The sequence below is a fragment of the Lampris incognitus genome, chromosome 13 (genome assembly GCF_029633865.1).
Source record: "Lampris incognitus isolate fLamInc1 chromosome 13, fLamInc1.hap2, whole genome shotgun sequence".
NCBI lineage: Eukaryota > Metazoa > Chordata > Actinopteri > Lampriformes > Lampridae > Lampris > Lampris incognitus.
This window is the reverse complement of record NC_079223.1, coordinates 10,796,442-10,811,297: the sequence shown is the minus strand read 5'-3', so window position 1 is coordinate 10,811,297 and position 14,856 is coordinate 10,796,442. Positions and strand designations below refer to the sequence as shown.

At 43.3% G+C, this 14,856-nt stretch overlaps 1 protein-coding gene across 1 annotated transcript; it reads left to right on the top strand.

The window, feature by feature from the left end:
• Nucleotides 1–800: 800 nt before the first annotated feature.
• LOC130123015 (guanine nucleotide-binding protein G(I)/G(S)/G(O) subunit gamma-4) lies at nt 801–14,267 on the top strand. The gene is made up of 2 exons (XM_056292124.1): nt 801–899; nt 14,139–14,267. Exons 1-2 carry the CDS (start codon nt 801–803, stop codon nt 14,265–14,267), a joined length of 228 nt encoding a protein of 75 aa, XP_056148099.1.
• The last annotated feature ends 589 nt before the right edge of the window (nt 14,268–14,856 follow it).

Genomic DNA, 14,856 nt, shown 5'->3' with positions numbered 1-14,856 from the left:
GATCGATCGTGTTCCTTCGTTACAATCCTGAAAAGGCATCGGTTGTTTTTTCTCATTACTGACCCCTGTGGTCATACTGGTAATTGCACCGCTGCTTGACAACTCAAAACCCCCGAGTGCTGTCGTTTGAGCAGCTTCCCCACCGCTGAACAAAATCACGGTGAAACCTGAGGTTTTTTTTAGCTATTTTAGTAAAGACCGTCACAGGGCTCGATCTGCTTTTTGCTGCAGCAAATTCTCTTCCTCTTGAAACTCACCGCTGAACTGTCTTGTTCTTCCATAATTGGCTGCTGTGCTGAAGATATAAAAACCCTGCGCACCATTTCAGTTTTGCCCAGGAAGGTCATTTCACAATAACCCTAAAAATGAGCAACTACCTAAGTGTTTAGTATGGTAGCTGTACTGTGCAGATGCCGGGTTTAAATATGTGCATGTTTTCTACTTTCCCTCCGCTCGTATCTGCTCGATGCTGTAAATAAGAAGGTATTTTAATAAACTTGTTGGGTTAAGCAAAGGTAATAAAGCACCTCTGACTGTTAACTTGGATTCATGTTTGGAAGTTGACAGACCGTTGACCAGCAGTGGCTTTAAAAGATCATTCCTTAATAAAATGGATCTTGGATGCTGCAGAATGGATCCTGGAGCAAAATGGATGATGTTTAAAAAAGGATCCGGCATCAAATAGCTTCTCCATGAAGGGGTAAAGATGTTCCTTGAGGGTTGATGCCTTGTGGACCTAATGTCACATCCATTGGCTTTATGTCTGCCATTGTTCCTTTGTTCGTCATAACAGGAGCACCATGAAGGACAGTATCGCCAACAACAGCACAGCCAGCATATCCCAAGCCAGGAAAGCTGTAGAGCAGCTGAAAATGGAGGCCTGCATGGATAGGATAAAGGTATTTAATGTTGATTTGACCTGAATGTATGTTCTAATATGTATGTGAACTCGTGCAACTGAACTCCACACTGACGACCAACATCCGCTCAAAATAAAACGGTAACCAAAAACTCCATACCGACACATTTTGTCTTAAAGATGGGTAAATGTTTATATGTCGGATGCATCCATAGTCAAGTGCTTGGAAAATGTGCCATACAAATAGCTCCTTTTAAAGTGAATAGCCCAATTGAGTCTATTGTGTTATAAATAGCTGCCCGTGGTGATGATAGTTCCTTCTCTCTGGGTCAGAAGACTCATCTCTCATGTTGACCTTAATTTGTTTGTTTGCTGAGAGACTGGATTGAAGGCTTTTTTCTTTTTACAGTTAATTTGATTAACGTAGCGCTCAACATGACAGCTAAACATGAATGTTAAATGTATTTTTTTAACCTGTAGTTGGATTCACCTTTGTACTGACTGTTTAAATTAGAGCAAAATTGATGTAAAGCTGAGTGAGACATAATTTTCCCAAATGCAAGTCATCCCTTTGCTGAAGATGAAACTATAATCGACATAGACACACAGAGGCAGGGCAAACGGAGCTTTAGTACATTCTTAACATTACAAAATATTTTTCTGTTGTCATGACAGTATTCTTGGAAATTTAGCTAAATCATAATTGGTGTTTATTGTTTGATATTGTTGGGAATGTGGTCAAATCAAGTCATTAGTTTGGCTAACTGGGAAGACTATTGGCATTCATAACCTTGCTAGCCACCCTAGAGGCCTTGGTCATCTGGTTTCATTGTAGCCTTGGCCACCTGTGTGTGTGTGCGTGTGTGTCTTGGTATTTCAGTCATAGGAAGCTTACAAAAAATGACCAAAGTAGATTCACCAGCCATCAGATAACTCTTTCATTTGCATGTTTTTTGTGTGGCCTACTAGATTGTACCACCATTTCATTTTATCTGGCCAGATTTTTTTTTACTGTGTGTATCTGGCTGACTGCTAGACTACATCTGGGACTTATTGCTTTATTTGTGTATCTCTGTGTATCGCTTTCTATTGAACTGGCTTGTATCTGTAAACCATCACATTAGCAATCACCTTTTATCTATATGGATAACATTACTGGATAATGTGCAAATGACAAACATCTAAATTTGTCCAAGTACATTTCCAAGACAAATGCTAATATCGCTCAAATTGGTGCCGGTCAGCATATTCTGACAGGCATCAAGTAAAACCTCCATTTCACCTTGAAAGCAGCACACGTTTTAGTGCATAATGTGTGCCACTGCACCTGCTGGGCATGCCTGTGTTATTATAGCGAGAGTTTGCAGCTACGGTGATCCAGTGGGAAATCCTAGTATCAGTCATGAGCTCTCGGTAAAATGCGAGAGCATGGAGGGACTACCCCAGAGGCTAAGGTGATGCCAGTCAAACAGGGAGGGGTGCTGAGAAGTCACTACTCAGGTTTTACCGACGGTGAAACTGGAATGACGACATCCATGATAGAATGATATTGCAGGGCTGTTTCCTCTGCCTGCTTCCCCCGCCCCCACCTCTGGCTCTTTCAGAAAGACATCCACCTGTCTCGGACACTTTCTATCATTTCTCCAAATGCAAACCTCAGTCCTTTCTCGGAGCTGACTAAGAGATTGTCCTCAATTCGTAGCTGGTCATTCTTCTCCTGGACCTTACTGAAATCTTACGTAAACAATGAATTGTTATGTAGCTGGTGGTAGCCTACTGGATGAAGACACTGACGTTTGGCCTAAAGTTTCATATATCAGTCATATATCAGGACCAGCTCTGAAAATCTAGAGAGAGAAATAAAGCAACAATCTCTTGCCTGCCTAAAACTACTGCCCTTGCAGGAGGCATTCAAACTCCAAGTGCTCTGGTAGAGCTTGTCAGCTCCCGACACCACAAGACGTGCATGTAGCTGTACGATGTGGACCATGTCAGTGGTGGGGAACAAGTGTGTGTGTGTTGAAAAGCCATTCCTAGAAGCCGTCGTATGCAAGTACAGTACAAATCCGCAAGAAGCCCATCTGAAATCATTTGAGAGGTCTTCAAAACGTGAAAGCGGGGGGCCCCCTCCGCACCCCCTTTTTAGGGGTTACTACTTGTGAAGCCTTAAAGGAAGTGTCATCATCTCATTTGGTGTGTGCCTTGTACTCGGGGGAAGGATTTTCCCCGGAGTCCTGAAGTTGTTCACTCAGCACTACCCAGTGCTTGATGCCCGCCGCCATACACCATCACCACTACTCGGCACAACAACAGTTGCTTACAAGAACATCTTCTGTCTGCTGGACATCAGTAGATGAAGTAAGTGGCCGTGCCTAACTTCACAGAGTCTGGGATCTGGAGAGCTCTGATTGAATTTCCTATTCAGTTGCTTGGCATAGTGACTGTTTCCCAACGCGGGTTTCTTTGTTTAGTTTTGTCTTGATGCATGCTCAATAATCCAGCTGTTGAAATCCCAGAAAGTTGAACCAGTTCATCCGGACACAAGAGTTTTTATAGGCAAAACGTTTCATCTCTCATCTAAGTGACTTCGTCAGTCTTCTGTCTTTCGGTTATTATGCCACTGTATTGTTTATGGGGGGGGGGCGAATACCTGCAGTCAGCTGAGACTGACAAAGTCACTTAGATGAGTGATGAAACGTCTCTCCCAATAAACTTTCAACTTTCTGGGATTTTGTCAGTTTAGTTTTTAATCAGCGCTTCTTGAGACCCAGAGGACCGTGTGCCTGTTCATTCAACTTGTTTATGTATGTTTTATCTTTTCTTTTACTTTGCCCAATTGACACATCAAATTAACCTGTATGACACAATCGCATGTAATAAGAGAGCGGTTTTTGACAGGTAGGAGCGAGCAGCAGTAGCACATTGGCTGTGCAGAGAGAACACCGTGTAGGGCCCTCTAACCCAGTGGTTCTCAACCTTTTTGGGGTCCTGGACCCCCTGCGTATTTTTGATCTACCCCGAGGACCCCTCCACCTGACCTTGGGGGAGGGGGGTTGCAATTTGATAGAAGCAGTAGAAACTGCATTTTAAATTGCATTATAGCATTTATTCACTCTTTGGGGCAAAAATAAGAGCTTTCAGTTGTAACTTAGATATAGTTAACAAAACAGAATTCTTATGCAGTAACTTTCAGATATATGTAACAAAACAGAATATGTATGCAGTAACTTTCAGATATATGTAACAAAACAGAATATGTATTCAGTAACTTTCAGATATATGTAACAAAACAGAATATGTATCCAGTAACTTTCAGATATATGTAGCAAAACAGAATATGTATTCAGTAACTTTCAGATATATGTAACAAAACAGAATATGTATTCAGTAACTTTCAGATAGATGTAACAAAACAGAATATGTATTCAGTAACTTTCAGATATATGTAACAAAACAGAATATGTATTCAGTAACTTTCAGATATATGTAACAAAACAGAATATGTATTCAGTAACTTTCAGATATATGTAACAAAACAGAATATGTATGCAGTAACTTTCAGATATATGTAACAAAACAGAATATGTATGCAGTAACTTTCAGATATATGTAACAAAACAGAATATGTATGCAGTAACTTTCAGATATATGTAACAAAACAGAATATGTATTCAGTAACTTTCAGATATATGTAACAAAACAGAATATGTATTCAGTAACTTTCAGATATATGTAACAGCAGAATTTTGATGCAGTAACTTTTAACAATGCAAACGGGAGCGAGATCTCTTATTAAAATACAATAAATTACACTTGTGAAACAGATGTAATTAGAGAAAAAAGTCCTGTTACCCTTTATAGTTTAGGTAGATAAAGGTCTCAGTCACATTCGAGTAAAATAATCCTATTTCTATAAATGTCATAGGATCTTTTTTTTAAAGATATTTTATTTTCACGGACCCCTTGCAATTACACCACGGACCACTAGGGGTCCGCGGACCCCCGGTTGAGAAACACTGGTCTAACCAACTTAGTCATGTATCCACAGGGCCCCGAGCTGGTCCAAGAGGAACCTTATGCTATGACCGGAGGTCAAACTAAAACAGTCAATTCAATTATGCTTTATTGGCATGACTGCATTAATTACAATGTTGCCAAATAGCAAAATAGGTCAACAGAGTACCAAAAAACAATGGAAAAAGGAGTGGGTAGAACTGGCAGAGACATAGAACAGCACTTAAACAGCAACTGACAGTAACTGGAACAGTAGTTGGAACAGTAAGTGACAGTGTTTTGGTCACGCACTGAACCTTAGGCTGTGGCATTCTGACACATTGTGCCACAAGGTGTGCACTTTGGCCCGCTCCTAAAAAATAGTGCAGACACTGAGCCGTTAAATGTGCTAGGCAATCATCTGGTCACAACTCAGCTGGCAGATGATACTACCATCTTCCTCAGGAGGTCAGAACAGATCCCTCTGGTAATCAACAAGACAGATGAGTTTTCTAAAGCATCTGGACGACACTTAAATTTTAAAAAATGTAATTGCTCTACATGACCATCCACTAATAGATTTGTATATTCCAGTAAAAAAATGAAGTAAAATACTTGGGAGTGGTTGTAACTAAAGATTGTAACGCTAGCGTAGAACTAAATATTGAGACTGTTATATAAAAAAAGTAAATCTATACTCCATTCTGGGTTAGAGAGGGATTTATCAATCTCAGGCGTATTTTGATTACTAAAATTGAAACATGATCTAGAATTATGTACCCAGCTTTTTCATTAGCCATTCCTGACAATTTAATTAGATCAATTAATCAAACAAATGTAAACTTTATGTGGAAAAACAAACATCATTATATGAGAAAAGGAGATGTGGAAAAACAAACATCATTATATGAGAAAAGGGGATGTGGTAAACTCGTTAGAAGAAGGGGGCTTAAATGTGATTGGCTATGAGGCAGTGAATGGAATGATAAAACTGAAATGGTTACAACAATTCATACGAAATAATAATGGATTCTGGTTTAATATTCCCTCTAAAATATTTAGGAAGTGCGGTGGGATAGATTTTCTGTTGAGATGTGATTTCTGCATTGCTAAACTACCTATTAAGCTGTCTAGATTTCATCAGCGGGCTGTCTTATATTGCAAACTGGTTGATAAGCACAATTTCACGCTACACAGCTCTCCGATCTGGAATAACAGATGTGTCCTGTTTAAAAGAAAATCTTTATGTTGTTATGATTGGGTGGAGAGAGGTATTTGGTCTATTTCAAGAGGAAATCTTCTAGAGTACAACGAATTCATCGATAAATTCAACGTGACGTACAAAAAAAAAACAATACTCAGTGGTTGTCAAGGCAATCCCACCAGTAATGGTGAATATGATAAAAGGGATTTTGACTTATGACGTGTTAGTACCACAGATGCCTTCACTTTACGTACTCGTTCCTCTACCATTAAAAAGAAAAAGAAATCTGTTAAAAAATTATCCTCAAGAGATTATAGGCAGAATTGGAACCAGAGACCCAACTCTCCCTATTTCGCCAAAAGCGAAAGAAACTCATTTTAAAATGATAAATGATATTTATCATTGTAACGAGTTTCTGAGACACAGATTTAACATTGAAAAAAACAATTGTATGGGGGGGGATTTCCTTTTTTCGCTGTGTGATTGAAACTGTTCTGGTCTGATTGGGCCTTACGAACATCTACAATAAGTCTAGTCGGTCATAGGCGGCAGGTGAGGCTGAGGATGGGGAAGGCTCGAATTTGACCAGCTATCATAACGACCACAGAGTGCAACGTCATTATGTTGATAAGAGCAATTTTTTTTTTAACCCCCCCCCCCTTTTCGCCCCAATTGTATCTGGTTAATTACCCCACTCTTCCGAGCCGTCCCGGTCACTGCTCCACCTCCTCTGCCGATCCGGGGAGGGCTGCAGACTACCACATGCCTCCTCCCATACATGTGGAGTCACCAGCCGCTTCTTTTCACCTGACAGTGAGGAGTTTCACCAGAAGTGGGAGGATCACAATGTTCCCTCTCCCCTCCAAACAGGCGCCCCGGCCGACCAGAGGAGGCGCTAGTGCAGCGACCAGGGCACATACCCACATCCAGTTCCCACCCGCAGACACGGCCAGTCTGTAGGGACGCCCGACCAAGCCGACGGTAACACGGGGGTTCGAACCGCCGATCCCCGTGTTGATGAGCAATGGAATAGACCGCTACGCTACTCGGACGCCTCCATAACAGCAACTGACCGCATACAATAAGTCCCAGCTAAGATTGCAATACAGTACAAGTAGACCGACTGCTAAAGCTGCATGCATATGCATATCAGAAAATGGGCCGACATTAAGTGGCTGCGGCGGGTGGTTAGGAATAGTTTTGACCATCCCACACATTTAAACGCAAGCTTGTTTACATAAGCTAATCACAATACTGTTTTTGACTGCTTCTATTGAAATTGTAACCGGGCTGTTATGGAGCATTATTTTTATTAAGGGCTCCAGACTGCAGCCATAATGGTCACATATACTGAGAGTGTGCGAGGGAAAATGTTCACTTGTTGGCATTTGCGAACGCACTAATGCCAGACTGGGCAGCGTTTAGAAAGTGACGGTGCTCACAACGCCAGTAATTACGCCAGGGGCACCGAGATCAACTGGTTCTTTTATTGAACTCCCATTAAATCTCCTGCTTTCGGCTCGTTCCCCGTTTCCCAGGGGTCGCCACAGCCGACTCGATAGTTTCCATCGGTACCCTGTCAAGAAAAGTCAAAAAACCACCGGCAGACCGCGTACAGGCTAGCAACCCCCGCCCCCTCCCCACTACGCAAATTAAGACGGCTATTGATACCATGCTGTACCCCGAAAAAAAAAATGGTGCGACCAAATCTGGTGCTTGTGCGACCAACTGGGAAAGTTGGTAGCACCAGTGCTACCAGTGGAAAAGTTACTCTGGAGCCCTGCATGTTGCATGAGTGGATATGTGCAGCAATGCAAATCTAATCAACAAAACCAACCAAATCCATGGCCGTATGTATAAAAAAAAAGTGGGCACATAAACCCAAAGTGATATGTTAGGAGATATATATGGACTTGAGGGAGTCTGGTCCACAAAATAAGCAGGGGTAGCGAAGTCCAGAAGCCTCACGGTTTGAAGTTCCTGCCCACAGGTGCTGCAAACGAGCAGTCGGCTTCTTGCTGCACCGGTAGGATCTTGAAATACCACACAGATTAAAAACAAGGTGGGTGGTGGCAGGGCTGAGAAAAGACTAGACTGTAACAAAATGTACGAGTTCTTTTTCCAAGTTCACCCAACGATCACTCGCTTTTAGTAAATCTCCTTTCACTGCCCCCTCCTCATTTGGCTTGGTTCCTGTCTGGTACTGTTATTAGTATGCAGTCAGCTGGGATCAGCGCTCTTATAATCCAATAATCATTTTAAGGAGGTCTCGTCGATAAGTTGAGTTTCATGGGTTTGAAAATAACGACGTGGGAATTTAGACAGTTAAATGCGTTCGAAACTTGCGTTGCCGAAACCAACGATAAGAAAAAGGAAAATGGTGACATTGCTCATCATTTTTCTCCAGCGAAACAAAAACTATTTTACATCAACGCTTCTGTTTTTTTGGGCCTTTTTCAATCTCATAACTACGTTGTTTCATTGACACCAGTCACTGAGATTTCAGTGACAAAATTGGTTCGTGACTAATAAATAGATCTGCAGTCCTGAAACCAGTATAGTTTGGCAGATCTGGAGATTAAGAAGGCCTTTGGTCTCTATTATTTAAAAAAGAAAAAAAGAAAAAAGTTGGGTACCAGTCAACGAACATGGAGGTAAATTGGAGCGGAGGCAGAAAAAAGTAGAGGGGAAAGAAGGACGAGACTTAAATGTAATGAGAAGACGCGATCTGACAGCAGAGAGTGACAGTAAGCAGAGATAGGGTCGTCTGTGTGCATCTGATGGAGGGATCACCGTATTCTCCTGCACCACTCATCCAGCCGGAGGAATGTGATGTGAGCTAATTAGAAGGACTGGCCTGCCATCATGGGGATACGGTGTAATTACAGCCAGTCGGAGCCTAATGACACATCGTGCACTACCGCTTGTCTCCGGTGGGCCCTTCAATCTCCTTAGAAACACTGACTACATTTACAGGCAGATGATAATCTAATTATTGTCTTTACTTTGATTAGGTGAATAACTAAGATAATTAAGCTGCCTGCATGTGTGGCAAAAGAAGGCTTTATTAATATTACCTTTGTTTTTTGTGTAAGCTTGCATGCTTTGATTAGCGACCTGAAAATGGCTTGCACCCTATGGACTACAAGCAGTGGGGGTAGTTTGTAGTTTTCAGCCGTTTCGCCGCTGTTGATTTTATTTTGTTCATGTGTAAATAGTGCCGGATGAATCAGAACACTTTATTTATCCCCCGAGGGGACATTGAGTAATTTCATATCACGCACTGACTAAATGCAATGGAAAATATTACCGTCAAGATAGCCATAAAATATATACCGTGTGTGTATTTGTATATGGGGGGAAAAAAATCTCCCTATCACCCTTATTTTTTTGGTGGTGTGTGTCCTCCTCAAGCTCAGGTCCTCCCCCAGAGGCCTGGGAGTTTGAGGGTTCTACGAAGCATCTGAGCTGTTTCTAGGACTTCTGGACAGAGACCTCAGATGTTGTTCCAGGAGGATGGACCGGGTCCTGGACAACGGATCAATGTCGAGCTCGGGTCAACCCAACTCATGCCCACAAAGTCTGCCCAAGACCTGGGTGTCATTGATGGCCAACTATCCTTTAAGGTTCACGTGGCCTCGATTGCTCAGTCATGCCGATTTGCCCCGTTACAGGCTCTTGTTATATCACACATTGACTCCTGCAACTCCTTACTGGCAGGTCTCCCTGCACGCTCTTTCAAACCTCTGCATATGATCCAGAGTGCGGCAGCGCTTTCGTCTTCAACCAACCCAAAACGGCACATGTCAGTCCGCTGTTCATATCCCTCCACTGGCTCCCAGTTGCTGCCCGCATCAAATCCAAAACCTTAATGATCGCTTGCAAAACGGCCCAGGGCCCTAGCCAGACTCTTCGCTTCTTGTAGTTCCCCGGTGATGGAACGAGCTACCAAACTCCATTCGATCCGCTGAGTCCCTCTCCATCTTTAAGAAGCTAAAGACCCAGCTCTTTCTTGAACACCTTCACACCTGATGGTATTAATATTTAAAAAAAAATTAAAAATTTTTTGCTTCTATACATCCTATGCTTTGCCTTTGTGCGCTGCCTGTTGACACCTATGTCCTATCGGACTTGAACATAGTTTTTTGTCCCTTGCATCGTCCTGACTAGATCCTTGCTTGTGCTGTATTGACTCTCAGATGTACGTCGCTTTGGTAAATGCTAAATGAAATTGTAATTGTAATTATCTGATGACTGGTAGGGCATATGTGTTGATGTCTTGGATCTTATTCTTCCCATTGAGCTGGCTCCTCAGGACCTGCCTCACTCTCTCAGGATATTTGGCTGTAGCTGACCTCCTTGCTGTCTCCTCGTGGTTTCCATTTGCCTGTGGAATACCTAGGTACTTGTAACTGCCCTGTACGTCCGTTATCCTGCCATCTGGTAATCCACCCCCTTCGGTCTTCACTACCTTTTCTCTTTTTGCCATCATTCAACTGCACTTGTCCAGTCCAAATGGCATCCCAATGTTGTCGCTGTAGATACTGGTGAGGTGAGTCAATGTCTTGCTCATTCCTGGCATACAGCTTGATTTCATCTATGTATAGGAGGTGGTTGATGATAACTCCACTTCTGAACCTGTATCCATATCCGCTCTTTGTGAAGATCTGACTGAGAGGGTTCAGGCCTATGCAGAACGGCAGCGGGGACAGTGCATCACCTTGTTATATGCCACATTCGATGGTTATCTGTGTGATTGATTGTGAGTTGGCCTCTAGTATTGTTTTGCACTGCCACATCATATTCTTGATAAAGGCTAAGTTTCCTGTTGGCTTTGTATAGTGCCAAGCACTCCAGTTACCATGTGTGGGACATTGAATCGTAGGCTTTCTTGTAGTCAATCCAGGCTGTGCTCAGGTTGGCCTTTGTGGTCTTAGTCTTGGGTGACTGCTCTATCAACTAGTAGCTGATGCTTTGACCTTCTGATGTCATTCCCAATTCCCTTCCGAGTTTTGCTCGTGTATTGACTCATGTCCCCATTCAGCTTAGCTGCTATGATACCTGAGAGTATCTTCCATGTTATAATAATAATACATTAAACTTATATAGCGCTTTTCTAATACTCAAAGTCGCTTTACAATAAACGGGGTGAAACAAGATGGCAGATAAACATAACACAGACATACAGGGGTGGATGGGAAGGGGGGGCTACGAGAGGGAGAAGCGGCAGCCGCACACACAACGCCAGCAGTACTCTCCCACTTGGACGGATACAAAAGGGAAAGAAAAGGAAACATCATAAATCAAATAAATCATAGATGAAGACTGAAGAGGTGAGTCGCGACCAATGACCTGAATGTGGGTAGCCCGCAGCAGTGTCCGATGCGCTCGGGGAGGGAGTTGTTGACGGACGGGGGCAGGTCGAGCGCCCAGTCCCCAGCCCGCCCCAGACCAGGGGTGGACGAGAGGCCGGGGGGGCATGAGAAGGCAATGGAGAAAATGTGTGTCTTGAGATGGGATTGGAAGAGTGGGAGGGATTCTGAGTCTCTAATGACTTGGGGAAGTGAGTTCCAGAGCCTGGGAGCTGCCCTGGAGAAGGCTCGGTCACCAAAGCCGCGGAGGTTGGACCTGGGGGTAGAGAGAAGGGAGGCTGAGGTGGATCTGAGGGACCGAGAGGGTTGGTAGGGGGAGAGGAGGTCGGTGAGGTATGGGGCAGCCAGTTTGTGAAGGGCTTTATAAGTAAGAACCAGGAAGAACACGTCGACCGGTAGTTTGAAGGTGTTGTACCTTTATGGGAATCCTTGATGGATCAGTATTGTTCTGTGTAGTGTAAGCCAGTCAGGGTGAGACCCTGATGTTAGCAGCTGGTTCATCTGTGTCACCAGACATTCATAGAGTGCTGTTAGCTTCTTCAGCCAGTAGGCGCGAATCATGTCAGTGCCTGGCACAGTCCAGCTGTTAATGTTTGAGACTCGTCGTTAGATGTCAGCTACTGTGGTGGTAACTGGTTCTTGTTCTGGGATATTGCTGTGGTCCACTCTTAGGTTCACCAGCCACTGGGCATTGGTGTTGTGTGATGACTCCTTTTCCCATATATGCTTCCAGAATCGCCCGGTCTCTGCTCTGGATGGGTCTTATGTTGTTCCCTTGTTACTCTGCAGCTGGGATGCTTTGGCTAATTCTTTGAGGAACAGGCCATTTACTCTATTGGCTTCTGCTTCTCTAGTGTATCTCTTCAGCCTGGCGGCCAGAGCTGTGAGTCAAGTCAAGGCAATTTTATTTGTGTAGCCCAATATCACAAATTACAAATTTGCCTCAAGGGGCTTTACAGCAACACAACTTCCTGTCCTTAGACCCTCACATCGGATAAGGATCAACTCCCTAAAAAAAAAAATCCTTCAACAGGGAGAAAAAATAGGACGAAACCTCAGGGAGAGCAACAGAGGAGGGATCTCTCTCCCAAGACAGACAACCTGCAATGGATGTTTACACAATTTACAGAATACAACATTGAAAGAGGATAACAGAATTATAATGGAATTTTAAGATTTATGAAGAATATAAGATATATCTGTGAGCCTCCGAATGTTTAAGAATCTAGCTGAGTTTCATACCATTGAACTCTTTGGTAACGTAAAGTATATTTAACCAAAACACAGTTTCAAAAAATATTCCCTCAAACATTTCAGACCGCATTTTAGGAGAAAATTTAGGTACTAGGTAAAAGGCGTTATCATGAATCTAGACAACACAATTGTCTCTCATGGTATGACAATATCTGAATTTCTCTCCGATCTTGAAAGAGGATAAATGATGATATGGAATCATTGCCCAGCCCCATGTGTAACTATTTACTGTATGTATATTGTCCAGTCTCAATTTGTGTGAGCTGGATTTAAAATATATTTGTAGTTTCAAAAATTGATTCATGGTCTGTTTGGCAAGTATTGTATCTCACAAAATCCCCATTGGAGAGGCTTACTTGTAATGTGCTTTTTCAGGTCATAGGTCCAAATCACATTAAGGAAGTGTGACTAAGCATTACAACTGCAGTGTTGAATATTTTGTCATAACTGCAGTATTAATACCCTGAATTTTGACTTTAGTCATAACTAAAAAGTAACTGGATTAAGGTATTTATATTAACCATGTCTTAAAAGTAGAGTCTCTAATATTGTCAAAGAGTGGCCTTGAGGCAAATGAGTCCCACTTGGGTTGCTGCGCTTCTCAGACCAGGGTTCAGACCAGAACATTTTCTGTTCTGGTCTGATTTCTGGGTGTAAAGTTGCCAGTTGGTATTATGTAACCTGACTCCATTTTATCCCGACAAGGATAACGTAACAATTCATTAATGGAGAAATATCACGGTTGTCAGCTTTAATGGCAATTGCCATACCTTTTTTTTAAGATTCCTGCATAGCTGTGCATTTAAATCTAGCCGTTGATGATTTGATGGATCTCCATCCATCTTGATTTATTCACATTTTCAGTGTATCGGTGTAAATAGACTTTATGTACAGTTGCACTTTCTCTCTCTTTCTCTCACTCTCACACAGACGCATTGCAGGGAAATGTATGTTGGGGGGGGGGGCTGTGAAATACTTACTGCCTCTACATTACCCACATACCAAAGTAATCAAAAGTCACAGCAGTTCAAGCGAACGTAATGTCACCTATGCAAAGGCCGATGCAACTGTTGGATGAAATACATGTGCGCCCAGTGTTTTTGAGAGAGAGCCTCCTGTCTAGCACGCTGCGCGAGTTATATTCTCATGTGAGAGAACGAGAGGTTGATGACTTCGACGTAAAGCCAGGACATCAGATGGCCCGGGCCCCCACACGTATCCCCGAACCGCCGTCTTCTCCCGGACACAGCTGCTCCACTCTTGTTTGTGGGCTCCTCTCCTGTAAACTCCCACGCAGTACCGGGGGGGGGGGGGGGGAAACCCAGTTAGCGGACAAAGTCCGATATCCATCACACTTTGAAATTCATCATTTCTGTCCACTTTTTGGCCCGTCAAGGCTGATCCCATATGCGTGGTTGTTCTACATCTATCTTTTTTCCGGGTCTCCCTCCCACAGGTGTCCAAGGCGGCAGCAGACCTGATGGCATACTGTGATGCCCACATACGTGAGGACCCTCTCATCGTCCCCGTCCCGGCCTCCGAGAACCCGTTCCGAGAGAAGAAGTTCTTCTGCACCATCCTCTGATGAGCTGGCCGGCAGAGATGTGCGCGGGCGTTCAGGCATGGCGTTGCCTGGCTTCTCTGTCTTCACCACACCTGAAGCTACTGGCCATAGGCGTTGAGTTGAGTTTTGCCCAGCGGACACTCTGTTGATGGTCAGTACTGTCCTGGTGGCTGAAGGTTTCGGGGGAGTCGGCTACCAAAACTGGCAACCCATTGAGCGTTCTCATGTCTTGTTAAATAGGTTTGTTCTTGCTTTGTTATTAGACAGCAGCCTTGCTCAGTGCTTAAAGAGATGAGAGATGTTCTTCTTCTTTTGTTTTTCTCTTTTATTGTGCTAGATCTTACGTGCCTCAGGAAACAAGTTATTGCCCAATGCGTTTGCTGGTTTGAAACATTTCTCCCCGGCCCTCGACCCTGTCGAAGTAGAATCAATGTTCATTTTCATAATCAACTTTTTATCTTTAAACATCCTTTTGAAGTATTTTCCATTTTACTGAATGCACAGCCCTGACCGTTGAGAGCAACCTGTCCACCGTAGGCACGCTGGAAATCTCCAGCTTCCCTTCGTCCCTCCTGTTGCCACCCGACCCAGAAATCTGCAGTTATTAACC

Coding starts and splice junctions, on each gene's coding strand:
- LOC130123015 (XM_056292124.1), top strand. CDS start 801: ATGAAGGACAGTATCGCCAACAACAGCACAGCCAGCATATCCCAAGCC. Junction 900..14,138: donor CCTGCATGGATAGGATAAAG/GTATTTAATGTT, acceptor TCCCTCCCACAG/GTGTCCAAGGCGGCAGCAGA.